Below are 27390 nucleotides of genomic sequence, written 5' to 3' on the forward strand. Positions count from 1 at the left end.
TAAGGTCCAGTGACGAATAACAGAAGATGGCTTGGGGAAGCCATTCCCAGCATCCTCCCTGGGACCTGGGGCACCAGCTACTTTCTCCTTTGGCCACCACTATACATTACACAATACTGATTTTTGAGCTTACCAATTCCAACATCTTGCTAGACTCAGAGACAATGATAATATGTGTTTAAAGAAAAACATATTTGGAGACAGCAGGACCAATTTAATGCTCAATCTGTCATCTGTTTAGTAGAACGATTTAGGGCAAGTTACTTTAGGCCTCTATCCTTCAATTTCTTCATTTTTATTATGGGGATAATAAACTCCCTTCATTGAATTGTGAGGATCAATGAGACAACGTACAAAAAAAATGTTTTGCATGGCATCTGTTAAATCATAAGTTATTATTAAGTTGAAGTCATGATTGTTATTATATTAGACATAGCCTAATATATAATGATGAATCTTCCTCCGAACCCTGGGAACTCCACTTATCTCCACTTGATAACTAAGACGATTACTTGCCTAAAGTCATACAATTGGAAAACAGCAAAGTTAGGATTTAAACTCATTCCACAAAACACTATGATAGTGCTTACTACGTGTGAAAAGTATTTACTTGGATACGTCGCTCCCTCGTTCCATCAGGACAGGAAGCTCCTGAGGACAAAGACCTTGTCACATTCGTATTTCACATAGGAAAAGTTCAAGAATGAATGAAATGATGGCTATCCATGTTTCAGCCAAGGCAGACTGATGACCACGAAACTCCAGGCCCGAAAGACGTTCGGTCACTGTGGCAACAAAACAAAGGCCATTGGCCCGGCTTCTGCGTCACTTACTCATGGCTTCTATCTGCACGTGGATGAGGTTCTCGATGTCCTCCTGCAGGGTCTGATGGGGCTTCAAGGGGATGGGCAGGTAGCCATAGTGCTCTCTGTTGCAGAGGTACATCTGGATACCTGAGGGTCCAAGAGAAGGACAAAGTCAGCCGGTAAGAAAACCCACGTCTTAGCGACAGCTGTGGAAAAGGAGACCGGATTGGGCTGACACTGAGTTTGACACTGAAACTGACCAAGGGGTTGTTTCGGGTACTGCCTGTAGACCTCAAAAATATTCTTTTATTAAAAAAGCAAAACACAGCATTGGGGGCTCATAAAAAAAAAACCCTGGGCCTTTCTTCAGCTCAGAGGAAATTGATTTTTCTCTCTGAGAAAAAGCATACTCATGGTCTGAAATGAACACTGAAGGCATGAAGGGATCAAAAGGGAGGCAAAGAATTCCCATTCCAGAAAGCAGAGTGGAACACTGTAATCCATCGACAGGAAATAACAAGAAAATGAGGAATGAAATCCATATTTGATATGAAAGCAAACAGGAAAATCCTGTAAGGCAGGCAGATTATTAAAGCTAAATCTATGCATACAAAAAGTGAAAAAATAGAAAATAAATTTAAAATTCTCCATGATTCTCCTTGGTTCTATTTCCTCCCTTAGCAGGCATGGATTTGGAGTCAACCGATAGGCATGAAACTTCCAAAAGAAGTTCATAAGGGTCAAAAGAGTTCCTGCACTTCGAGTCCTTTTAAAAATGTGCAATGTGACAATCCAGCAATAAGTCAGATCCCTTTCCTCTTCAACACTGGTCTTCACAGTCCTAGCTGGTGAATTCTAAGAGCATAAAGCATCTGTGTTCAACCAGACAGACAGGAATCCAGGAATCAAGATGATCCAGCAGTGGATGCTCCTGGCTAATTAAAAGATTGTTTAGTTAAAAGGATGAGTCTGCCAAGCTCTGGTCCATGAGCCTAAACTTCTGATTTGTTAATTGCTACAATCATCAATGTTTTCCTAAGAATTATCTGCATAGTGACTTCTCTATTTTGTGTTAATAAAATTCCTACCAGTCAGCTGTATCACCTGCCAAGTCAGATGAAGTTGCCTCATGGCATTAACAGAGAAGAACTGAAAAGAATAGGGCCTTTCTCCTCCACCTTTACTGAATCTGGTTCCAGTCAGAGCTGGTCCACCAAGAACTGTCTTCTCTTGCTTTCTCCAAGGGAACTCACTAGCTCTGCTGTTTGCCCACATGAATGCTTCTGGGGAACATCAAACCAAAAGGCACCTTCTGTAAATCCTGATCAATTCAGGAAGCAGAAGAAAAAGGATTTAATATTTAGGTTGCTTTTCTACCTTAATTAGGCAAACCATTTTACCATCGAACTTTCCAAAGCTTCCATCACAAGGGGCTATGATACCTTGCCAAGCTATCCACCAAGTGTGAATGTTCAAGAAAAGCATTTCATACATGTGAGGTCACAAAATATTTACTTCCCATCTCAATTTCTCAGAAAGTTACTGGATGATGTGGAAAGAGGAAGAGAGGTAAGTAGAGGAGAAAGAGGAGAAAGAGGAGGAAGACAAGAAGAAGGAGGAGGATTTCAACCCATAAGAAAGAAGTCTTCAGGTAACAACCAGGGGAATCAGTGAACAAGAGAAATGGGTCCCACAGAGATGACTGTGACAGTGTATCGGAGGACTCCAGGAAAGACACATCTTCACAGACATGCCAAAGGGCAACAGCTGATGAATCTGAACATTCTGAGTTTGAGAAAATGAGTGATTGATTTTTTTATTGTATTAGTAATAATAAAACTAAGGAGAGAGAAAGAGAGAGGCAATCATTCATTTAGATAAAGGACAACTAGCGATAGTATGCAAATGCCTGAGCTTGAAGTTATGCTCCTGTGATTACAACAACAGAAACACTGGTCAACTAGAATCACATCGAGAGGACAGGAAATGAGAAGGATGTGTTTGCATGTGGAGGGCACAGGACAGCAAAGAACCAACTCCCTTATCTTCTATAATAGAATCAGTAGAAAATAGCTACAGTCAAAAAATAAAGAAGGAGCAACACAAACACATTATTTAGCAACTGGAATAAAGATATTATACTATCATGTAAAAAGAGCTAAAAGTAGTTATCTTTAGGAAGAAGATAATGGTGCAAGAGACTGGGCAGTTTTAAATAAACTGCAGGTAACGATCTGAACTCTTTTAACTGTGTGCATGGATGATTTGATAAAATTATAATTTTCCCCAAAAAATAAAAAAGGAAGCTTGTCGATAATCAGATAACGTCTATGAAGGAATCTGGTACTCCCAGTGAACGCTGCCTCTGGGGAAGACAATTTTCCCTTTGAAGATGAAAGGCAAATCATATTGGAGTCGAAGGACTTTGCTCTCCTTACAAAGATATTGAACCTTTTCTTGTACACAGATAGGACCTTAATAATGCAGAGTGCCATAATTATCTCTTTCCTTGGTGATGAAAAATCAGACTCAGGGACTTGACTTGTACAAGGCTACACAGTAAGTCCTTTGTGCCAAATTTTCATTCCCAAGGGCCAAAGCCAAGTGCTTTCTACCCACCCGGGATTCACAAGCTCCGTGTTGGAGTTGTTAATCAGGAAGGACTGCCATCCCTACATGAGGAGGCTCTTTTGGTCACCACCAGTGACGTTCTGGAAACAGATCTGCTTGCCCGTCACCCAGGTCATTCTCCTCTTGACCCACAGCAGACATTTGGAAGACGTCTGGCTGGCGCCAGGGATGGCTCCTGTGGCCATGAGACAGAGTCTAGATTGCTGGCCACATGGGAGGTAACTCTTGACCCTGGCCTCACTGCAGCCACACAGGCTTGCCAATGACCTTGCTCTGTCTCCTTGGGCAGGACAGGCAGCCAAGCCCAGCTCACCAAAGCTCTTGGATTGTGGCTGTCACTCATCACCCACATGTGACAATGGCTATAATCTGAGGTGAACGATGTAGGACCAGGGTTTGTGGCTGAACTGTCCTGCCTGGCACATAAAGACCATTTGCTCCCTTTTGCATATACAATGACTCCCCAATGCATGGCACACCAGCGAGGGAGCTTCAGGAGAGTAAGAACGAAAGAGCGCCCATCTCTCACCAGGACTCTTTTGAGGGAGAGGGGAAGTGCCTTGCTTTGGACCCAAGAAAGGAAAAGTCTAGAGACATATTGTGGGTAGCATGTGACTCCCAGGCTCAGTCATTTTGCTCCTGAAAATACTTTAAGATCAGTGAAATATTGCCTCGGAACCACACGATTGTCAGGAATATCTTTCATTTTCCCCAAATGACTGATTTTTTCTGGCCTCAACTTCTACCCAGTTTGCCTCTGCACCACCAATCTGAGCCTCAGCATTCACCACCATCATGTCTATTAGTTATACTGTCACATGTAAAGATCTCAACTGGCCAATTCAAACAGTCGAACACAATTCTAGGCACCAAAGTAAAATCTGGTGGGTTGCTCCCCTCTCCTTCCTTCACTATCTCTCTTCTCCCTAGTCACCAAACAATTTTGAGTTTCCATACTTCCTTTGGACGTCCTGGAAAGGCCTTTGGGATCTTGGACCAATAAAGCATAAACAAGTCCTAGTGAATAGGTCAAGAAAAGGGCAGAATAAAAAATTCCTATCTAACCTGTGTCACTCTTCCAGCCCAACCATCCGGGTATCAGTGGAAGAAATTATATCATGATAATTTAATGCACATGTCACAATAATGCCCTGTGATGTGGCTTTATAAAAGAGGTCTCTGTTAGGCAGTGACCATTATGGTAACTGTCAACAGCTCACTTTCTTGGAACATCCCTGCTTCAAGTTCTGGAGCAAAGGAACAGGAAGGCCCTGACTTTGCCTTCTGTCCTGGAGAAGTCAAAGCAAATCACAGACCAAGATGAAAGAAGGAGTTTCCATTAACATGGACACAAGAACCTTCAAGACAACTTCCAGTCTACCCAAGGATTGCTTTTTCCTGACTGAAGGGCTAAAAAATGCATACACTTGGCCAAAGTATCTAAATTGCTCTAGCAATCGGTGGGGAAAATCAGCCTTACACATTTTTGCCAAATAGTTTTATTCCTACCAAAGTAGGGAACCAATGAATGGAACACCTATGGCGTGATGTGTGAATTATAGCTTAAACTCGTATAAACATTTTCCTCTTCCAGCAACTTCCTCAACTACCTAGGTCTTTGCAAAATCTCTTTATCCTAATTTATATGGCTGCGGTGGATTTATTTCACCATCTTCTTAGTTTCTAAATCCATTTTTGCCAAAAAATAAAAAGGTTCAGTGGCACATTCCTGGCACATTAATAATGGGCCCTGCCTTCTTTCAGGAAGGACTGAATTGTTGTAATAAAGCTTTGCTTCAGTAAATCCAGGTATCTTCCTGTTGAACTGTTTTTGTGAATCATGTCCTCCCAGACTGCAATGTGAAGGTCAAACAAGAAAAATAGTCTTCCTTCCCATTGACTTGTCTTTCTCAAAAAGCATACAGATTTTATTCTCTTTTAATACTGAATAATATTCCTTTGTCTATATATACCACATTTTCTTTATCCATTCATCTACTAAAGGGCATCTAGGTTGGTTCCCCACTTTAGCTATTGTGAATTGTGTTGCTATAAACATTGATGAGGCTGTGTCCCTGCAGTATGCTGTTTTTAAGTCCTCTGGTTATAGACCGAGGAGTGGGATAGTTGGGTCAAATGGTGGTTCCATTCTCCGTTTTCCAAGGATTCTCTATACTGCTTTCCATATTGACTGCACCAATTTGCAGTCCCACCAGCAATGTATGAGTGTGCCTTTTCCCCCACATCCTCGCCAACCCTAAGTACATGTATGAAGACACGGATGGTATGACTCTACTTTGTGTACAACCAGAGATATGAAAAATTGTGCTCTCTATGTGTAATATGAATTATAATGCATTCTGCTGTCGTCTATAACAAGTGAAAATTTAAAAAACAAATTAAAAGAAAATAAAGAGCATATAGACTCTCTTGGAAATGCTTTTCCAAGTGATTCACAAAATGCTTGTTTAGCTTTGCCTCTCCATTGCCTCCAAAATCTGTTCTGTTCTTTTCCTAGAGTGACAGAACTGGGGCTCATGACTGCATAGAATACAGATGACATTCTGTGCCTCCCTCACAGCTGGGTGCTGTCCTCCTAAGTTCTGGCTGAGGAGATGTACGTGGAAGGCTCTGTTCAGCTCTGGACTGTGCCCTTGGAGAGATGGAGCTTGTCCTCCCTCTGTTTCCACGTTGACGGCTGGGGCCTCCACAGTGGTGAGTCATCCTGGATCTTACAAGTCAGGGCGATGCCTCGTGCAGGGTGGAAAGGCAGTATCAAGGGAGCCTGAGGCCCTGCAAACTTCATGGAACAGAACCACAATAGCAGCTCAGACTTTTTTGAGAAGAAATAAAATTCCATTCTTAGAGTCTGGGAACTCTGCCGGTGTTGTTCAGAACTTCTGTCACAATTTCCCAGTTAATAGAGGAACTCCTGTAATTAGTAGTTAGCACCAGAGAGCGCCAGTCATCTTCCCCTGACTCCCAATGCCATGAGCACTGCCTTCCCCTCAACTCAGCAACCAAGAGTGGGCTCCTGGGTAGAGGCCATTCCTGGCTCTTGGTCCTTCATGCTCAGAGGGACAGCAGCATAAGGTTACTGCATGCAATTCGCTGCCTCTAACAGTTCCTGAAAAGGACATTTTTATTTATTTTAATTGAAATAGGAGGGTTTTTAACAAGATGCACAAGATAAGGGAGCTGGGCATTTGCAGAGTTTAGTAAAACCAAACACAAATGGTACCTGCTTGTCTGCTGGAGAAGGCAAAGACGATGATGTCATCAAAGGTCCAGGTGTAGTCCTGGTGCGGGGGGTAGAAGGTCAGCCTGTCAGAGGCCTCCTTCCTGAGGTCGATTAGGAAGGTGGAGTGCACCATGGGGACAGGGAAGCAGCCCGTCCTCTTCCATTCTCTAATCTGAACGTAGTCTGGAGTGCGTTTATAGAAGCCCTGCAAAAAAGCAAATAGGCGGGCTGTGTTCTCTGATCCAAGGACTTCGCCTTTCCCATCATCTGCTAGCATCAAAGAAATCCCCAAAGTTGTCAGAGTCGTCTTATCTTGGCCTAAGAGTTTTCAAATGAGCTCAAGAAATGCAGTCTATATGTAAAACAATACTTGAACGGCCTCCATGTCAGAAATCATTTTTATTCTGTATATCTCTTGATTTAATAACTTTGTGAAGGTGTATTGTAAGCTGTCTAATGATTGAACATGAAGTGTGGGTATTAAGAGGTGGCGGGGCACAGCCGTGAAGCACACGGCCTCTCGTGTCAGACTTCTGAGTTCAGCCGCTATGTCTACGGGTGTGGATCAAGTGACTCAAACGTGCTAGGCCTATGTCCCTATGTCTGAAATAGGGAGACGATCTTATCTACTCCATGTGGTTTTCTGTAACAATCAAGTAAGATAGAACTGGAAAGGGTTTAAAATAATGCACGGCATCAAGAAAGCATCAACAAACATTATCTAGTATTAAAATGAGCTCATCACCTTGCGGCTAATATTTTCAATTAAATATTCATTACTTAGACATACAAAGGTGGGTCTTCTCTCAGTGCAGTTACTTTTTTGAAATTCTGGCAGAGTTTAGACAGTTCCACATTTTTGGGGATCCACCATTGGAAATTTCCTCCTGTGCAAGTCCACAGGGCAAACAATCTTCTCACTTTGTGGTTTTGAACACACTGAAGTTGAGAAATGTTCGCCTCATACAGCTTGCTTGCCCTCCAAACTCAACTGTTCATTCATCAGCCACAGAGCACCTGCTCTAATGCAGACGCTGTGGGAAATGGTGGAGACTTGATAAATAAGACAACCCCAGACTTGGCCCTTTTGGAGTGCAGACTCTAGGCAAGGAGCCTACAAGCCAACGGCACTGACTGTAACTTGACTACCACTAAAGCTCACGTCTACTCCAGGGAAGACGAAGATGCATGTCAATGAAACGTACTTAAAAGTAAGCGGAAGCTTTGAAAGGCACTTTTAAATATGTTCTAGGTGATGGCAGGCTCAGAAGAATGTGTGTCAAGTTCCACAAGGCCAGCACTCTTAGGAGCACGACACTTGTGGAATACACAAGTTCCTATGCATTAAATAGAATCTTTCTTCCTTTTGTGGTGCTGGGGATCAAACCCAGGGCTTGCGGTCATCTGAACCATCTCCTAGCTGTTTGACCATGGCCCGTGCTTTTGCTCTTTGGGCAACCTTTAAGCCTTCTTCCACAGGATGAAAGGAACAATGGTTCTTCAAAGGGTTAAGGACTAGTGTCAACTATAAAGTTCTAGATTTCTTAGGAACAATATTCTCAGAGTGAAAGCTTGGAAAATTCATGACAGTGATGAATCACTGAATTTCCCGGGAGTGAGGACGGTGGGGAAGGAAGCAGAAGGAGATTAATATGCCTCCCACAGAGAGCCAGGGGCAATGGCTGTGTCTCTTTTTCCACATAAATTGAATTTTATTGGTAATAATCCCTGTTCATTGGCCAGACAACACCAGAGTCATTTGGTTTTGGATGTTTAAAGGCTCTGGAGACCAGGACCTGCCTTGAGCTTATGAAGTCACTCGCCATTTCTGTTCCTACCCTAGTAGAAGCCTGAGTAGGATACAGAAAGCCAAAAATAGATTGAGGAAAGCTATAATTGCCCTAAGTGGCACGAAATTGGATTTTACTATGCAAAATGAGTGAGCCTGTTTCTCCTATTTGCTTTTAATAATTGAAGGAAATAAAAGACTGTGGCCACTGGGATAACCTCCGCCCCATCCCCCTAGGAGCTGGTGACAAAGCATAATTCATTAAAAACCACCCTGAAGTGATTCTGCCACATGAAACAGTGCAGATTATTAACTGAGTTGAAGCTAACATTACATTTTCTCCCAAGAAACTAAATTGAACTTCCTGCCTCCCTAAAAGACATATGGATAATAAAAATCACTCAAAATCTCTTAGAACTAGAAGAAATAATTGCAACAAAAATGACTGCTTCATCTAGCGGTGCACTGGAGATACCAATTGGTAAATATCCAGGAATTCTGCAAACCAGATGATGTGCTGGTAGCTTGAAATTTGCAAAAAATCCAAAAGCATGTTAATCCTCACCTCTCTGTTACACCTCAGAGAGCAAGCAGCTTTACATATTTTAATAACTGTATCTTTATGACTCTATTTTTATTAATTATGCCATCAAGTGGTTGTACTACAGTTTCATTAACCCTTTCTTTAATAAAACAACATTTAAGGGGCTGGGGATATAGCTCAGTTGGTAGAGTGCTCGCCTCACATGCAAAAGGCCCTGGGGTCAATCCCCAGTACCAGAAAAAAAAAAATTAAGTCATATGTATGGAAGGGGGAGTATTTAAATCAAAAAAATTGGCAAATGTCACCAACTAGAGTTTTCTCCCTGGAAAGCCAGTTATTAAACACTTATCAACATACTGCTGGCCTCTTTCCTCCTCCAAAAGAAAACAAACATAAAAGAAAGACAAAATTCAGCCTTCTAGCCAGGAGGACACATTCAACATAACATTTTTCCCATCAGCACTTCTTTATTCTACATTGACATATATTTGCTTAGATCATCTATATCTCTAATTTATTAACTAAAGAATAAAAAGTATAACATCCATCATTAACCACACCAGAACTCTAGCCTTTGAAGATTTTACTAGGGAAAAAAAAAAAGCAATGATGGAAACTCAGTTTGTCTTTTTAACTTGAATTATAGAAAAACAAGATACTTTACTAGTTTTCATCCTTAGACCTCTATAGAAAAAAATTGGACAACATATATAGAAGGTCAACAAAATGTTTACACTCTTTGACTCGGTAACTTTGCTTCTAAGAAGCTATTCTAAGAAAATAATCTTAACCACAGAAAAATTTCTATCCCTCATGATGTTCACTGGAACAGCTAAAAGTTGCCAACAACTTAAACATTGCTCAAACTAAGGGAAAGGAGGAGTAAACTGTAGTGCAGCCACTTGATGAGAATAGGGTTATTAAAAACAGACAAGCTTCCATCTCTGTGATATTGTAGTGGTGGGATGAATATTTATTGTTTCTATGTTTCTGATTGTTGTTTTACTTTTTTCCATTTCTAAGTTTTTCTATTGTGTTCTTATGTTAGTTTTGCAATGGTAAAAATTAATTTTAAAAAAATCCCTGAATTAGGGGGGAGAGAGTGCAAATCCCTGCTTGCTCCACTGGTTAATTTGGAGTTTCCAAGGCTAAGCTCTTTGGAACATTTTCTTGATGGTTATTTAGCACAGAAGAGCCCACTGGGTTGCTGCATTAGATCTGGATTTCCCCTCCTTTCCCGAAATCTCTTGCTCTAGTCGCACAATGGTAGCCGTGTTTCAAGGGAGGATACAAGAGACAGAGGAAGGGGCTGCTGTCACCACTGCTGCCTTGGTAAAGCCCACAGCTTTAACTCATTAACCAAAACACTTGCCTGAGGGGTGATTCCACACCAGAAGTTAGAGTACAGGCCCCGGGACTCCAGCATGGGGGCCACGATGGTTTTGTTTTCTGCAATCATCAGGCTGAGGGTCTGTGGGTTTGTCAGGAAATTGTCGACGTCTATGAACTAGGGAAAGAGAAGGATCACATCAGGTGAAAAGGCACTTTTCAGTAACGGTTCTAGACTAACCCGGCTCATCCGGGCATCATGAGATATGGAATGGGCAGTGAGCCATATGCTCCTCAGTGAAACCCATGGCGGCTGGGTGACTTTCACTCAGTCAGAATATGCGTAGTCTAATTTCCACGTGTTCAGCTCTGTGTAAACTGCCGAGCAATGAACTGAAGTTGCCAGACTGGGCCCAGACCCAACTTATACCCAGCTTAGTGGTTTAAGCACAAGATACTAACAGCTCCCAGGCCCTTAAAGAGTCATTCAAAAACTCTTTTTAAGTTTTTCTATAGTGTTCTTATGTTGGTTTCACAATGGGAAAAATTAATTAAAAAAATCTCCAAGTCGGGGTAGGGAGAGTGCCTATCCCAGCCTGCCTCTGGGCCACTCTTGGTACAGAGGGGCAGACCTATTCAAATTTTCTACAGTCATGCCAGAATGGCCCCGAACAAATCTACCAATGCTATTTTGACGCTATCAGAGGACTCTTCATTCTAAGTACATCGTATCAACCCGTATCTGGGCTGACCAAATAGCCCAGGCTGCTTAGCACAGGTCGGTGTTCACACTGATTCGCCTTCTTAGCTAAAGTTCATGTTCACACTCATTCACTTACAGAGGCAGTGTAGCAGATTCTACCATAAAATAGAAATGATCACACTGAATTGTACACTTAAAAATGGCTAAAAGGATAGACTCTGTGTTGTGGATATTTCACCACAATTAAAAAATAAACAGTCAGAAGCATTTATTCCTGTGACAGTCTATTTACCAAAAATTCTGCAGTCTGGCATTTGTGTATTTCAATGATGTTTAAACAGGTATGTAAGAAATATGGCTGGCGCAACTGGAAAATTCCTATGAAAAAATTTCTACTTTTGTGCTAAAAGTGTATGTAACAAATTCCTAGGCTGATTTTTGGAGTGACTGAGGGCCTGGGGAGGACATGGGTCAAAAGTATTCATCCCCTTTAAGACTCACAGTCGAGTGAAAGAAGATGTTCATACATGAAATAAAACGATATTGGCTTTGCTTTATTAGTGTAATTCCTAACGTTATTCTGGAAAACAGTTGCCTAAAGAACTTGTGGAGGAAAAAAGGCTGTTGTCAGGGAGAAGGGCTGCAGCTTGAGAGGTTCACTGAAGAGTGATTCCTAATCATCAAGTCCAGCATCTGGACACTTCTCTAAGCCCTAAGGCAAGCGGGGGTGACCTCTTCCCGGAGAGAAGTTCCCCAGGAAAGGCCAACAAAATTGGGAGCAACCAGGAAGGAGAACAAAGAAGAGACTCCATTCCCCAATCACTCAGGAACAAAAGGGAATGATTTGGGAGGTGTTCATTCGAATCTCCTTGTATATGATTATTTTTCTCATATTCTGAGAATTCTTCCCCAAAGTTAAGATGATTTCTATGGCTTTGCCTATAGCATTCCTCATGAACTAAAAGATTCAGAGTTTCTTAAGCCTGTTACAGGAAAGACTAAATAGTTCAGGAGTCTTCTTGCTCACTCACTCCCTGGCTGTGCATATCAGGAGAGGGTCTGCGATGAAATCTAGGTATTGCAAGATTCAGTTACCAGAATTTCCCTTTCAACTTTTAGTGGGGGATGCGGTGCCCCCTACAAAAAGACTGTTTTGATTGTTCCAATGGTCCTAGTTTTTGGACAACTGATTTGAAAACATTTTAGATAACAGTTGTCAAGAAATCAGGCATCTGCTTTTACCAGAATGTAGTCTGACCATTTTTCCCTCGCAGTTCGAAGAGCTGCCTGTCGCAATTTCATGACATGAGCAAACCGGGAGCTTGGCCAGTGCTTTGGTCCAATTTCATCAGGATAAGACCTAAAAGAATTATAATAATAACTTATAATTACTGAGTGCTGAAAACCAGGTTTTATCCTACATCTTTATATCTACTAACTTGTTTAATCCTCCACCGACCCTAGAAGTGAGATATTTTTATAGTTATCATCTCAATATCACAAAGAAACAGGAGCAAAGAGAGTGAAACTAACTGCTTACACAACATTAGAGTTTTTGTATGAGATATTTCAGGGAGCTCTAATAAGAGCCATAGAAGGTAAGTCCTGATCTTCTCCCCATTTCACAGATGAGGGTACCGGTATAGGTAAGTCACTTGCCCACTGTTACAGTTAATAAGGGCACAATAAGAATTCAAACCCAGGCAGCTGAACCCCCAAGTTCATGTTCTTGGGTACTTTTTTCAACCTCCTGCCATCACATAAATTTGGATGTGCTACAGTGCAGACATGAGTTTGCCAGGAAAACCAAAGGTTGAGTTTATTTGGTGGAATCTCAGCAAATGATTTCATACAGGCTGGCACATCAGTTTGTCCCAGGTAAAGTGAGTCATGGGGCAGACATGTCATGCCCCAGGGATTTCTACTAGCATGCACAGAACAGCCAGGCCAAGACTTCCCGCTGGCCACAGGGCAAGTAAGTGGGTCAGTACCCCGTTGGAATCCTTCAGAAAGCCCTCAACTGCTGTGGACATGGATGCTGAAAAGTCACAAAGAGTCTGGAACTATACAAATAAATTTAATAAAACTATGTCTAGCACGGAGTTCTCCCAAAAGTCTTCCCCAATTACTGCTTCTATGAAAATCAGTGGAATTCCTGTTTTTCTGAATCCATTACCAAGAATAAGGCCTTCACTAATATAATTCACTCTGATATTGGCATACAATGTGTGTAGTCAAAATCCAGCTACAGAGAACATTACCAGAATGCAAGATGAGCACACAAAGTCTTTCTGTGCAATTTTTAAAAATTAGGCCAAATGCCATTGTAAGAAACCTTAAATGGGTGTCTAAGAATTTTTATAGTGTTCAATCTTCACTTTTAAATTTTGTTTAATATACAAACCATACACTTGGGAGATCTATATTAAATATTGGAGTGACTAGGAGAACAAAGAAGAAATATGTTCTGGAATGACATTTATTATAGTTGTTATACAAATTTGACTTTCAATAAATAGCATCTTGGGTAGAAATTCAGGCAACTCATTCAGTTCTATTTGTGCAGTTTCTTAAGGTGGAATTGTAGTGGTCTTAGGAGCATTTACAACAGTGGGTTTTAAGTACATTTATTATTGGTCTTTTGACTCACTTATTCATCCAAAAAGTATTAATTTAGTGCCTGACAAGAATATAACATTGGCATGGGATAGGGGGCTTTAAAATGTTTAGCAGGGGATCTAGCCCCTGCCAAAGACCTTATAATTTTTTTGAAAAAAAATATAAAAGTTGCATAATTAATTAACAATGCTACTTGCATTGCGTCAAAAAGAATGATGTACAAAATAAGCAATCCATTTGCTGAAAGAAAGCTAGATCTTAATAACTGGAAAGATTAGGAATAGCTTTCTGTAGTAGATGTAATTTAGCATAAGAACCAATTACAAAGAAGAATAGACACTTCTAAGACCGATGTCAGCAAGAGTTTGGGAGTTGAAAATAAAAGGAACATTCTGGATAAAGTAGAATTTCTTTTGGGAAGAAGCAGAAAACATACTAACTTTATGGACTTTTAAATAGAAAACTCAGCTGTTTGAACTTTGTTCTATAGGCACTTGAGATCCACTGAAATCCCCAAAATAGAGAATGAGACAGCTCTCTTGTGTTTTAGGAACTTGGTCTGACAGTCTGAATGACTTGGAGACAGAAGCAATTAATCAATTGCTATGGTTAAGATTGGAAATTTAAAAAAAATAATCTAAATGTCAATCAGTAGGGTATTAGCTTAACAATTATGGTATCTCCATACAATGGATACTATGCAACTAAAAAATGAAGAAGCTCCTTAATTATTATAGTGTAATAATTGCCAAGACATGCTAAGTGAAAAAACTAAGGTGTGCTCGAGTATAAGAAGTATATACTCAAAATATCAATAAATAACAGCAATATTTAAAAATACATGCCAATGCAGTAATTTATTTATGAACTAACGAAAACCTGAACTTGGCTGGCAGCTGTGGGGATAAAAAGGAAGAGGGAGTTATGAAGATCTGTCCAAGGAAGAAATGGCAGGTGTTTGTAATTAGGACACAGAGATGAAAGACAATGAAAAATCACATGTGTCCTTAAGATTGGAAACACCAATGGCTGGAGAACTTGCCCAGGAGGAAGGGCGATGAGTTTGTGAGGTTTGCTTTCATTACTCACTGAGGTTCATCCATCGGCCTCCACTCCACGTAGTGATAGAGTCTCTGTACGTTCTTCAACCACTCCCTGAACATTTCGGTGGTATTGTCCACATTGTGATCAGTGGCTGCCCTGCATGAGAAAAGCACAATTTAGTTTAGTTATGTCATCCAAAGAAAGGGGGAAATCAAAAAGACCCCAGACTAACTGAAAGGAGAAAAGCTAGTTCTGGGGGAAAATTAATTATGTATATGAAAATAAATCCCTCATGGTCCAAATTAGACAATGAATTTCTGAAGTGAAAGGTAATGATAAATAGCATCTTTGTGTCATTAGGTCTTTGAACAGGGCTCAGTCAATTACAGAATGACCCTAAGTGGTTGTATTAATAAATAATCGCTTATTTATAATAGAAGCATTTACAATAGAAGCATATACTACCCTAGAGCTGTTTAATGAGTCTTCTTAGAAACTTTTCTATTTGTTTTACTTTTCAGTTATCCAAGATGTAAATTCTACCTTTTAACTTCACTAACAATTACCCTCAATTTAAGCAATAATTCAGTTTTTTTTTTTCATTTCAAGTCAATTTTCAAGTCACATCAAAATATCTCATCTGTACCGTTTTCATGATATAAATATCAGGAGAAAATCAAAATAGTATTTCCCAATAAAAAAAACTCAAAGTCTAAGGTATCTTCTTCTGTCTGTTTTAGATTAAATTTACCATCATGTATACAAAATAATCTTTCAAAAGCCTTTGAATAATGTATACTAGACTTGTTACTATTCTACCTTAAAATTTAACAAACAGATCACTGGTAAAGGGGTTTAACTTATTTATTAAAACAAAAAAATATTTTCAAATTATATCACAAAATTCAAATCCATGCTAGAAGTTCAGCATTAAATAAAACTGGGGGGCGGAGGGGAGGAGGCAGGAATGGAGGAAGGGAGGGAGGGAAACAGAAAAGGAAGAGTCCTGGGAAGAAAGAGGTCACTGAGACCTTTAGAAGGCAGAGAAAATGCTCAGATCTTATTGGTAATTCAGGTTCCTTGAGGGAGGGACAGATATCAGGATTAGCACCTGCCCTGATAAGGGCAAGAAGATATGGGAACAGCGAGGACTTATCCATATATGGCAATGTCAGGAACAGGATTTTGCAAAACCCAGTCTGCAATAGCGTTTCTGCTTTTTCTCCCTTGAGTTTGTACTCCAAAAGTAATTAAAATCCTTAAGAAAATGAGTGTCCAGGAATGTTCAAAAGAAAAAAAAATTAAGCAAAGCACAGAACTCCAAGTATAGGGGTACATTTTTGTAAAATACCAAGTAACTTGAAACTATAATTTGAGTAGAAAGGACAGAAAAATGGTAGCTAGAGATGTGTGACTAATATTTGAAAATCTTACCTAGTAAAGTAGATTTTTTTGATGAAACTAGTCATGTTAGCAACACTCACTAAGAGGTGACTTAGTTGGCCAACTTTGATCTGCATTCAAGTCTCTTCTTGAAATGGGATTAGAACCAGCTGCTTTCATTACAAGGCCCAGGAGGGATGGAGTCTCACAGAGACCCAGAGCATGGTGCTGTGGATGCTGATGGTGTGGTGGGATACCAGGTGAGCACCTTTGGACAAAGACTGGGTAGGGAGGAGTACCGAGCAACTGAAAAGGTAGAAAAAGTCCAGAAAGCAATATAGAGGGACTTGTGATTGGACCAGGAAGCACAGCTTGTCAGCAAGAATCTCATCCACAGCAACGAGCTGCCAATGTCCAGTGTCACAGGCAGCCACGCAGAGCGCCGTGAGCATCAAACCCCAGGTCTCACGACTTGAAGCAGGTAGAGAAATTCAGGAAACGGAGAATTAGCCCAAAGGCATGTTATTCTTCACTCAAAATATTAGGAGTAAGAGTAAATAAAAACAAAACAAAACCTTGACTACCGTGTTAGTCAAAATCTATCAGAATTCTACATTTGTCCTAAATTATTTATTTATTTATTGTTCTTGGCAGCTGTTTCTTCATTACAAAGGACTTAAATTCTCTCTGCCTTCCCTACACGTTGGTGCATTTCCTAATCCACCTAAAAATGCTGGTCTTGTTAGATGAAATATATTTTCCTGAGCTCAGATTAAACAACTCCCAAACCTGCAAAGTATCCACTGTCAACAAACATCCTTGGAAATTAGCTGCTTGGAATATGCATGTGTCTCATTAAAAACAGGAGCACAGATTGAAAACACTCCCTTGATGGAGTTAGAAAATGTCCTCTATGTTTACTTCCCTGAATTGTTAAGATTCTCTTTGTTCTCAAACTTGCGTGGGTCTGAGCAGTTCCTCCAGGTGCGGTGGGCAGAAGGGATCCCTACTGGTCTTTGATGTGCAGTATCCAACTCGAGGTCCCAGAGGGGAAAAGGCAGTGTTGGACCACCCCAGACATGAGGAAGACTTGCAGCCTTCACTAAGTCTGCTTGACTCCCCTGGCAAAAGGCAACTCTGTAGAAATCCAGGCAGATGCTTCTGACTGCTGCCTTTTAATCCCTCTGGGAAAAAAAAAAAAATGTGTTTCCGCTGGAATACATCATGATGGAAACATGCAGGCTCTGGGCTGTTCAGAGGGTTGGAGAGAGAATCACCCAAGGCCCAGATGCGAGCTCCCTGGAGGAAACAGCAGGATCACATTAAGGGCTTGATATTCGGAGCCTTCCAGAAAGCACAACAATGAGGTGCCTGTCTTGCCACAGGCTCTACAAGCAGCTGCAATGCTGTGTGGCGGAGGTGGATTCTTCTACTGAGAGAGCAAGCTGGGCACCCACGTGTGTGGGCGCCCTGGGAGAAGCTGAGGCACTCTGGCTCCTCCCTCAGCCTGAAAGCTCCATCCAGGGCCCAGGAAGAATGAGCCGTCTCGAGTCTGCCATTCTTTTCTGTCAGACCAGGAAAGAGATCCAGAAAGTGAACAGACATCGCTGATGACTCCTTGAAGCAAATCAATGAAGGGACCATCTGGAGGGATGATCTGCAAGTGATTCACAGTCCCTAGTCAAACTGCAAAGCCACTGTCCATGAAAACACAAGCGTGCCGCTGTGGTCTCAGCGTGTCCTCCCCGAATTCGTGGGGAAACTGAATCCCCAGGTTGATAGTGTTCAGTGCTGGGGCCTTTAGGAGATCATGAGGTCAACCTCAAGGGCAAGGCGACCGCTTCTGCTCCTGCCACCAGATGCCATTTATAAGCGTAAGATCAAGCCCTCGCCAGACACCAAACCTGCCAGCACCTTGATCTTGCACTTCTCCACCTCCAAACTGTGGGAAATACATTCTCCTGAGAGGCTAAGATTGCTCAGCCATTGCTTCAAATCTCCCAAGCTGGGGGGGTTCACACTCCACTCCCCTCTCTCTTCCCTGGGTCTCTCTGACTTGGGTTGGGGGCAAGGAGAGCTCAGCCCTTGAACTGTGTTTAGTTTTCTTTGAATCATGTTGGGTTGATATCCCTTTGCCATCAGGGAGAGCCAGGACTGCTCAGCCACTGAACAGATTCCCTTTTCTAATTTTAGGGGAACTCTGACCTTGATATGGTCTGTCCATCAGCCCCTGCTTGGCTTCTTTGGAGTAGGATCTGGAATGGAAGATCTGCTCCAAACAGGTACAACATCTGTTCCAAATAGGTACATGGTGCCAGAGGGAAGTGTGGGCCACCTCTCCCCCTGAGGCTGCTCATCTGCTTCCTCTCTGACCCTCTTCTAGTTCCTGTTTCCCCTTCTTTCTCATCTCTAACTGTGTAAGTTAGCAAGGGCCCATGAGCCCTGGCTCCAAAATTCAATTAGGACAACGGTAAACACAGATTAGGAATGTGATCGGTAGCATGTGTGGGTGGCAGATGAAGATCCCAGGCTAACAGGTGCTTGGTCACTTGGCGGGTGGAAGAAAGTGCACAGACACCAGTGAAGAAGCTCATCTGCAGGATGGCACGGTTTTATGGATGACTCTGAGCCAAAGAAATTTGAGATTTTATCTGGCAAAGCCTAAAATCACTGACATTTCTCCTTGTTCCAGAAAGTCAGTTTTCATTCCTACGTCTTGGCTCTTAAACTGATAGCCAACTTTAAATAATTAGAACTGACTCGTTTATTTTTGCCACAAGTCCAGCTGGGTTTGTTAGCGCTAAACTCACATTGGAAAGTGTGGGGAACCCAGAGACTGAGGACAGGGTGCTCCGGATGGCTTCCATCTACACGGAGCCTCAGGGAATGTTCTCGGCTCTCCAGAAAGTCTAGACCTCTGGCGTTAGGGAAAAACAGGACTGTGGTTGATGGGAGGTTGGTAACACCAGGCAGCAGTTGGTCTTTGCTGCCTGAGAACCTGGTTCCCCAGAGGCTCAAGGGAATGGTGATGGAATGAACAACAAAGTTAGTCACCGCCTGGACAACTCCCCCCATGACAAGCAAACCGGCTTATGTGAATTTTCCAACTTAAGTCTTCAAACCCTCTTAAAGTTCTCTTGTTTTCATCCAGCAAGAAGACTCATGAGTGTAGAAAAGAAAGAACTTCACCTAAACCTATTCCACATATGGAAACAGTTAGTGAAATGCATTTTCAAGAAAGTTCACACCATCTAGTCCCATCCTGTGTCTGATCTCTCTCTCTCTCTCTCTCTCTCTCTCACACACACACACACACACACACACACACACACACACACACCTGCCCAGAAGCAGATGTGACAGAAGCAGATGTGACAGGGGACAGGTGTGTTCCACCCATTAATTCTTGCTCCCTGGTGCCAGGGTAGAGCTCTAGAGATCCAGAACCCATCAGCTGGGTGAAACTAGACATGGATATGGTTAAAGATGTGAATATGAATTAAGGGGCTGGGATTTCCATTTGTTCTAAATTATTTATAAGCATCCTGTGATAATTTATTTATTGTTCTTGGCGGCTGAAAGGTGAAAACCTTTTCCTAGATCCCACCAAGTGGATCAGTTACAATTCTTCCTAATGAATAAAAAAACAAAAATCAGAAACACTCGCTTCTCAGAAAAACTTCCTCACCAATAAGTTAAATGTTTTCACTCTGGCAATGTCTTTCCTCATGGTGCCTCTTTCATCCCGGAAATGATCACAGACATAGCACCTGAATTCTGGGTGAGCATGATGTAAAAAGAGCTATTTGATACTAGAAATGCATGGATGGAATTTTCCCTAATTATAACATTGCTGCTCGTCCAGTTACCAAGCGATTCATAAACCCAATATCATTTTAATAAAATCAGGATGAACTTGAACTTAATGCCAGCAAACCATGTCATGATACTTTTGATTCTGAGCTATCTTTTTCTTCTCTTTGTGTTAAGAACTTCTCTGTGTCGTGTACTACCCCCCTTTCAAGTCCTATGATCAGCTAAGTTAGGTATTATTTTTCTTTCCTCTACTCTGGGTTTTTCCTTCAGGACTGTCCAGCGGAGAGAAGATGCCCAGGAACCACCCGTCAGATTCTCTACCCAGTCAAGGACATTAATCAACATGACCAATATGATCATCTCAGAGCAAAAGATAGAAAAATCCCAGCAGAAAACCAAACGAGAAAAACGGAAGGACTCGTCAACTCCCCACAAGTTTGGCTTAGGTTGACCTCAGCCAGATTTCCCTCGGAGTTGAAACTCTTAGAATTCTGCAGAAGTATCTGGAGCAGTGCTGAGACAAGACCAATCTGTTCCTCGTTTGTCTAAGTGCCTCTTTTTCCTGTTTTTCTTCTCCTCTGTCCCTTGTTTATTCTTTTTCCCACCTGTTTTCACCCACTCTTCATTTCCCCTTCTCTCCTCCTTGGTGGATTTCCCAATTGTGTTACCTTCCCTCTGTGGATGTGGCGTTCCTCAGGAAATCTTCCTCCCTGGTTAAGAACTGAAGCGCTGGTGCTAAGTAAGGCCCCAGTGGGACCCAGGAACACTCTCCAGGAGGAGTGCTCTCCGCTCCAGATCACTTGGGCTGGGCTGAATGCCCCGTATCTGTAATCACATGTATCCAGCCTTGAACTTGCTGATGTATTATGATTAACTGGTTCTATTTCTTTATCACCAGACTCTCTTCCCCGAGGAGAGGAACTGTGCCAGGACCTAACAGAGTTTACGGTACAGAACAGGCACACTGCTTATGAGTTTGACTAATGAATAAATGAATATTTTCAGGGGGAGTTTCCTCCATTCATGTCAAATGTCCACAAAGGCCGAGCATAGCTAACATAAAACAGCAGAATGGACCATGTATGAGCTAATGTGTGCGGGGTAGGCTCTTAGGGGCCCCATCTGATTGTTGCCATGTGAGAATACGTGCCCAGAAATGCTAGATTTTCCAATTGTCTCAGGAGAAACCAGCTCTCCAGGTTTTAGAGATAAAAGTCTATTTGTAACCTACAAGAACTTTTAGGTTGAAATGCTATGAAAATATTCCAGCCTGGCAGGGCCTCTCTGGAAACCATGGACCCAACACAAAGACCATATTATCTCGGCTCTTAGCAGTCAAGGCCCATCCATCTGCACATGCCCAGGGTGCATAGTTCAGTAATTAAATATTCCAAGTGTGGCTGGGAGGATAGCAAAAATATCACTTCTTTGTTTTCACAAACACAGATTCCATCTTCAGTTAAAAAAGAAAGACAAACACACAGGATGAGCAAAGTCTAAATAAGTCTCTTGACCACCAATAAAAACAGAATTGGGGGGAAGGATGCAGGAAACATGGAGCCATCGATCATAAGCACACACCTCCCCCACACACCATTTGTATCTTGTTCCATTGTATAGAAACTAAGGCACAGACATTTTAATTTTGAGATGGGGTCTTGCTGGTCACCCAGGCTGACCTTGGACTCCTGGGCTTGAGCAGTTCTCCTGCCTCAGTCTCCTGAGTAGATGAGACTACAGGTGTGTACTACTGTGTCCTGTACAAAAATAAAATAAAATAACAGATTTTTAAAGATGTAACACACATCTCATATTCACTTTTTAATTTTTCAAATTCAGTGGTTTTTAAGGATATTAGATTTGTACGGCCATCACTGGTTATCTAGTTCCAGAATACTTTCATCACCTCAGAAGGAAACCCCGAGCCTGTCGAGGTGTGCACACCTGTAATCCTTGTGGCTCAGGAGATTGAAGCAGGAGGATGGCAAGTTCAAAACCAGCCTTAGCAACTTAGTGAGGCTCTGAGCAACTTAGTGAGACCCTAAGCAACCTAGAGCCAGACCCTGACTCTAAATAAAATATAAAAAGGGGATGGGGATGTAGCTCAGTGGTTAATGCACCTGGGTTCAATCCCTGGTATAAAAAAAAAAAGAAATTAAAAAAAAGAAAGAAAGAAAACAAAAGAAACCCTATACCCATCAGCCTCATTCCTTCCCTAATACATAGTTCTACTTTATGTCTATGGGTTTGCCCATTCAGAGTTTTTCACATAAATGGATTCAGTGTCTGATTTCTTCCGCTTTGAATAATGTTTTCAAGGTCCGTCCATGTTATAAGATGTATCTGTACTTTGCTTCTTTTTATGGCTAAATAATGTTCCATTGTATGGACGCAACTACAAATTGTTTATCTACTCATCAGTTCGTAGACATTTGGATGTTTTTGTTTTTCAATTATTAAGAATAATGCTGCTGTGAGCATCTATGTGCAAGTTTTTATGGGGTTATATTTTCATTTTCCTTGAGTAGTGCTGTCCAAAGTTTAAATGTTGTAGAAAAAGAGGAAAATATATTGTTTTAATTTGTTTGTCACTAATGGAAAACCTATTCTAGCATGCAACTGAACATTTTACAGATGGAACTAGTCCTCGTAGTGATTTTCAAGCAGCTATTATTATCCCCATTTTACACCTGTGGAACCTGAGGCTTGGAAACTCCCCCAAAGCTTATTTTCTTTTCACTTATGATTCATCTCTCGATTTCTGAAATTCTCCACTTTCTATTCCAGTGCAGCAGAGAATTCCTGCTTCCTGCGTGTCTTGACCGTGTGTGACGTGAACAGAGGCAAGGACTCAGGAACGCGAGGGCAGTTGTCCACCCACAGAAGCGAGGGCTGTAGGGAGGAGCTGGGTGGAGAAGCTGGAACAGGACGGGATGATGAAGCCCCAAGAGGAAGCCCAGCTCTGCCTAATGGTGCAGCTGGGCCGATGCCACCGATGTAAACAGTCAGCCTAGAGCCTGGCAGGGCAATGCTACGGCAAAACACGGAACCTATGAAACATGAGGTCATGGTGAACTGCAGCCAGAGTGACCACAGAGAAAGCCACAGCCCGGGGGCTGGCCTTGCTGAATGAAGCAATCCTACAGGAGGGCCTCACCACCCCAGGATCTATGAGTGGACGGTAGTGACAATGGAAATTCAACGTGGCCCCCTGCATCCGGGACCAGAAGAAAGGTGAAATAGTGTTCAGGCTCTATTCAGGAAGGTCGGCTTTGATTCACTGCTTCTGGAATCCACTGCAGCTAAAAATAACAGTAAATATTTTGGTCTTGAGTTACTTGAATCTACTGTTTAACAAAGCACATCCTTTCATCAGATAAAAAATACAAGGTCAGGAGTCACGCCTCTTCTAAGAGTGAGCTCTATGATCTTAATGAATTTGCTGGAACTCTCTGCGCCTGTTTTTCCATCTGTAAAATGGGGAGTGACATCTACTGTATCTGCCTAGCTCTGTGGCTTATCATGTGAAGGAGCTTTCAAGAATGCGTTCTTTAAAAGTTGGCCTTTCCCAGTCTCCAATACATGCGTGCATGTGCACACAAACACACACACACACACACACACACACACACACACAAATGAGGAAGCTTGTTAAACAACCTCAGAAAACACATGCAACAAAGTTGAACACATGCATTTCAAGCAAACAACCCAGAATTACTAGAGTCTACCATTTTTGAAAGATTAAAAAGTACACATTCCCATTTAAACTCAGAAAAAAAAAGCCAGAATAGTATGATAAAGACTGCTAAATATCTCGACGTGGGTTCTCCTCTTCTTCCCAGCAGTGGACTCTTCAGCTGAGTCCATGGCCACCCAGCTTCAAGGACAGACTGCAGTCTCCGTGACCCCAGGCTGTTCATTGTTTCAACCCCAGCACTTAAAAGGGTCCCTGGCACATAGGACGCGCTCAACGAATATTGGTTGGTTCTTCCTTTTCTCATCAAATCCTTCCCTTTACAAGAACCATAAAACACCTGCATGGTTCGTTCAGTTCGACAGACTCCAGCTATGCATCTCCTTGGTGCTGGGGTCATGGCACCTGATGGAAAACATCACTTTGTTGAGGACATTGAGGCACAGGCAGTTTTTCATGGTTTAATAGGAAATAAAAGTGCATACACCAAGAACTGTAGTTCTATGTAGTTCAGTGGTGGGTTTGTATGACAAGGTCTCCAAGTGCCAGAGAGAAGGGAATGAATGCATAGGGTCCTAGGGAGGCTTCTTGAAGGATAAGAATCCTGACTGAGACTTGAAGAGGGAGCAGACATCTAGGGGGCAGGAAAGGTAGGAAGAAGACTATTCCAGAAGGAGGGACAACATGTGTGGAGGCAGAGAGGTAGGGGACAGTGTGACCTTGTTGTGGAACTACATTTAAATTTGCTGGACTAAGGCTCATAAGTCAGGGGGGTAAGGTGGCTGTGGAAGGTCAGGATGACACAACTGTTGGGGACACAACAAGTATAGGGAGCGGTGGTCAGGCCCATATTCCTGGGTCCTTAGCATCCAGCCCTGCATAGAAAAATAAAGCAGTGAATGGGGTCTACTATGAAATAGTCTACTGTTCCAGATTGTGACTGATTTGCCCTTAGCATGAAATTCATTCTCTGAATTCCTCAAAGGAAATGCTCAAAAACACATATGCTTACTTTACTCCATTATAGCTGGCATTCTGTATCTGCAGTTTCCACACGTGGAGATTTCATAAACTGCAGATGAAAAAAGAATTGTGTCTCTACTGAGTATGGGCAGATATCTTTCTTGTCATTATTTCCTAAACAGTACGGTATAAGATGAACGTATATAACCTATTTGCATAGCCTTTACAAGGTGTTAGACATTATAGGCAACCTAGAGATGCTTTAAAGCATATAGAGGATGTGCATGGTCTATACAAAACTATAGCATTAGTGTAAGAACCTTGAGCTTCCGTGCATGTTGGTATCTGCAGGGATCCTGGAATCAATCTCTTCCAGATACTGAGGGATGTTGGTGTCTGCGGGGAACCCGAGGGAATGACTGTATCCCCTTTTCATACACAGGTCTAGCTGTCCCATAGGCTGAGTTTTCTGGGAAAGGTGTGGTTTCTAGCACTCTGAGCTATTTTCTCCATAACTTCACTTGCATGTACTTGCCAGACTGCATGTCCAAATTTTTCATTCAAAAATTGTGTCTGGAACATAGTAAACACTCTGCATGAACTTGTGGGATGACTAAGTGAATAAATAAATGCTCACATAAATCAAAGACAAAAGGAAAATATGGTGGTCATACCTAGTAAGGGTCTACACTTAATCATATGAAGCTGTAAATCTATGAAAAAAAAAAACAATACTAGTCCTGTACAAAACACTTTGATTTATTTTAATAATTATGGTATTTTTCCCCCATTGAAAAAGTTGGACTAGGAACAGGAACAAGGAGAAAAAGCATCCACTTTGAAAACTGAATTTAAGGCTGTTTTCCCACAGAATCACCCAGAACGAGAGCTTGGCTTCAGCTGGCCAACATTTCCATGCCGTTACCCAATACCTGTCGTCTTGGTGCCAGTATCAACATGCCCAGCCCACTCAGGAGAGAGACAGAAATGTTTGCCTTGAATTTACCTGCCTTGAAAAGTTTTAAGTCTGGCTTCCCCGTGCACTTCATTCGTGGTGTCTTGACATGGAGTAGGGGACGGCTGTTGGCAGGTGTTAGGGACACGTTCATCTTCTAAGCTCATACCCACATGCAAATTGAAAAGTCCCAAGAAATATTTTTGAGGAGTTTTAAGTCCTTTTACTCATCGTTGTGGTGTCCGGGCAAACGGGAGCCTGCTTCGGGTGGTATTTTCTCCCATTCTATTATGGAAAACTACTGTCAGAGGGCAGAGAACACTCTGTTCCTAAAGTGTCTCTGTGACATACTCCTGGGGAGCAGGGCATGTAAACACACTGTTGAGAGCCATCTTCTACTATCTTTTGGACTCACTCCCCTTCTGCAGAGAGGAAGGAGTGACCGTGAACCCCAGGGCCCTCCCCGATGGGCACTGAGCTAGAACTCTTGTAACCTCAGCTCTATGAGGCTGTGTTCTATGACCCCCATTATACACAGGAGGAAAGTCAGGGCCAAAGAGGCCCGCGCTCTCCGAGTTAGTAAGTGAGGCAGACTTGAGTCAGAGCTGGACTCAGAGGAGGGCACCACCAACCACTCCTCTAGGTCTCATTTTGAAATTGTACTTTGGAGTGAAGTTGAAAACAGAAGGAAAGACTTTTAAAGACACAGAGGGCAAATGGCGATTTTGTCTTCCGAATGCCGGGCACATCAGCGAACTTCATGTTGTCGGTAAAACTGCTGCAGCTACAGGGCCCTTGGGTGATGTTAGAGCCGCTTGGCTCACTAGCCCTCTTCATGCCTCAGGAACAAACACATTCAATGGAGGGCTCGTCATTTTGAATAACGCCTGGGACAGTCGAGGACACTGAACAATGACTGACTGCTCTCCTTCATGTCTCTCAAAATTTTCCATGAACTTGGAACTCTCTAATGGGTAGTTTTAAGGATCTTTGCCCTTGCTATGAGTGGAGAAATGGGCGTTTGGAGAAGGAAGCCCGAGAAACTAGCTTTTTAAAAGCCTGCTCTAGATTTTTAAAACTTGTTCTAATTAGTTATACACGACAACAGAATGTATTTTGACACATCCTACATAAATGGAGTACAACTTCTCACTCTTCTAGCTGTACATGATGTAGAATCACACTGATGATTATTACCCTATGTGCACATAGGGTAATAATGTCTGATTCATTCTAGATCCTTCCTACCTACGTACCCCTCCCCTCCCCTCCATTCACTCCCTTCTGTCTAACTCAAAGTACCTCTATTCTTCCCTAGCCCCCACCCCTTTATCATGAATTAGCATCCTCATATCAGAGAGAACATTCAACCTTTGGCTTTTTGGAATTGACTTATTTTGCTTAGCATAATATTCTCCAGCTCCCTCCCTTTACCTGCAAATGCCTTAATTTCATTCTTCTTCAAAGATGAGTAATATTCCATTATATTTCCACATTTCCTTTATCCATTCATCTGTTGAAGGGCACCTAGGTTGGCTCCATAGTTTGGCTGTTGTGAATTGCCTGCTCTAGATTTCATGTGGTGACTTTGGAAGGTAAGACAAAAATCCAGGGTCCCAGAATTCCAAGGTGTGGAACCCTGCCTGACCTCCCCAAGTGGGTCATAGCCCCTGGTTAATACTTTTTCGATACCACGCGCCTCTTATTTCTAGTACTTACTGGAGTTGCATTTCTACATTTATTTCTATGGGACTGAATAATTTATCTTCCCCCTGTTGGTCTATAAGATCCACAGGGTAGGGATACGTTTGTCTTGGCTCACACTGTATCCTCAAGCCCAGGATAGCACTCGGCATCAGCACTGAGTAAA

At 42.1% G+C, this 27390-nt stretch overlaps 1 protein-coding gene across 4 annotated transcripts in view; it reads right to left on the reverse strand.

Moving 5' to 3' along the window:
• Colgalt2 (collagen beta(1-O)galactosyltransferase 2) overlaps positions 1 to 27390 on the reverse strand; it is a 94280-nt gene that overhangs the window by 24714 nt on the left and 42176 nt on the right. For 3 of the 4 annotated variants that reach the window (XM_078022468.1, XM_078022467.1, XM_005319700.5), the window contains 5 exons: positions 14752 to 14862; positions 12286 to 12403; positions 10384 to 10518; positions 6679 to 6883; positions 834 to 953 (listed from right to left, as the gene is read on the reverse strand). In XM_078022468.1, the coding sequence (XP_077878594.1) occupies positions 834 to 953; positions 6679 to 6883; positions 10384 to 10518; positions 12286 to 12403; positions 14752 to 14825 (652 nt within the window). In that variant the 5' untranslated portion in view covers positions 14826 to 14862. Of the gene's footprint in view, positions 1 to 833; positions 954 to 6678; positions 6884 to 10383; positions 10519 to 12285; positions 12404 to 14751; positions 14863 to 20573; positions 20597 to 27390 lie in introns of those variants that run through there. The other variant, XM_078022469.1, reaches the window with a different exon arrangement.

Source organism: Ictidomys tridecemlineatus, chromosome 10 (assembly GCF_052094955.1).
Source record: "Ictidomys tridecemlineatus isolate mIctTri1 chromosome 10, mIctTri1.hap1, whole genome shotgun sequence".
Lineage (NCBI taxonomy): Eukaryota > Metazoa > Chordata > Mammalia > Rodentia > Sciuridae > Ictidomys > Ictidomys tridecemlineatus.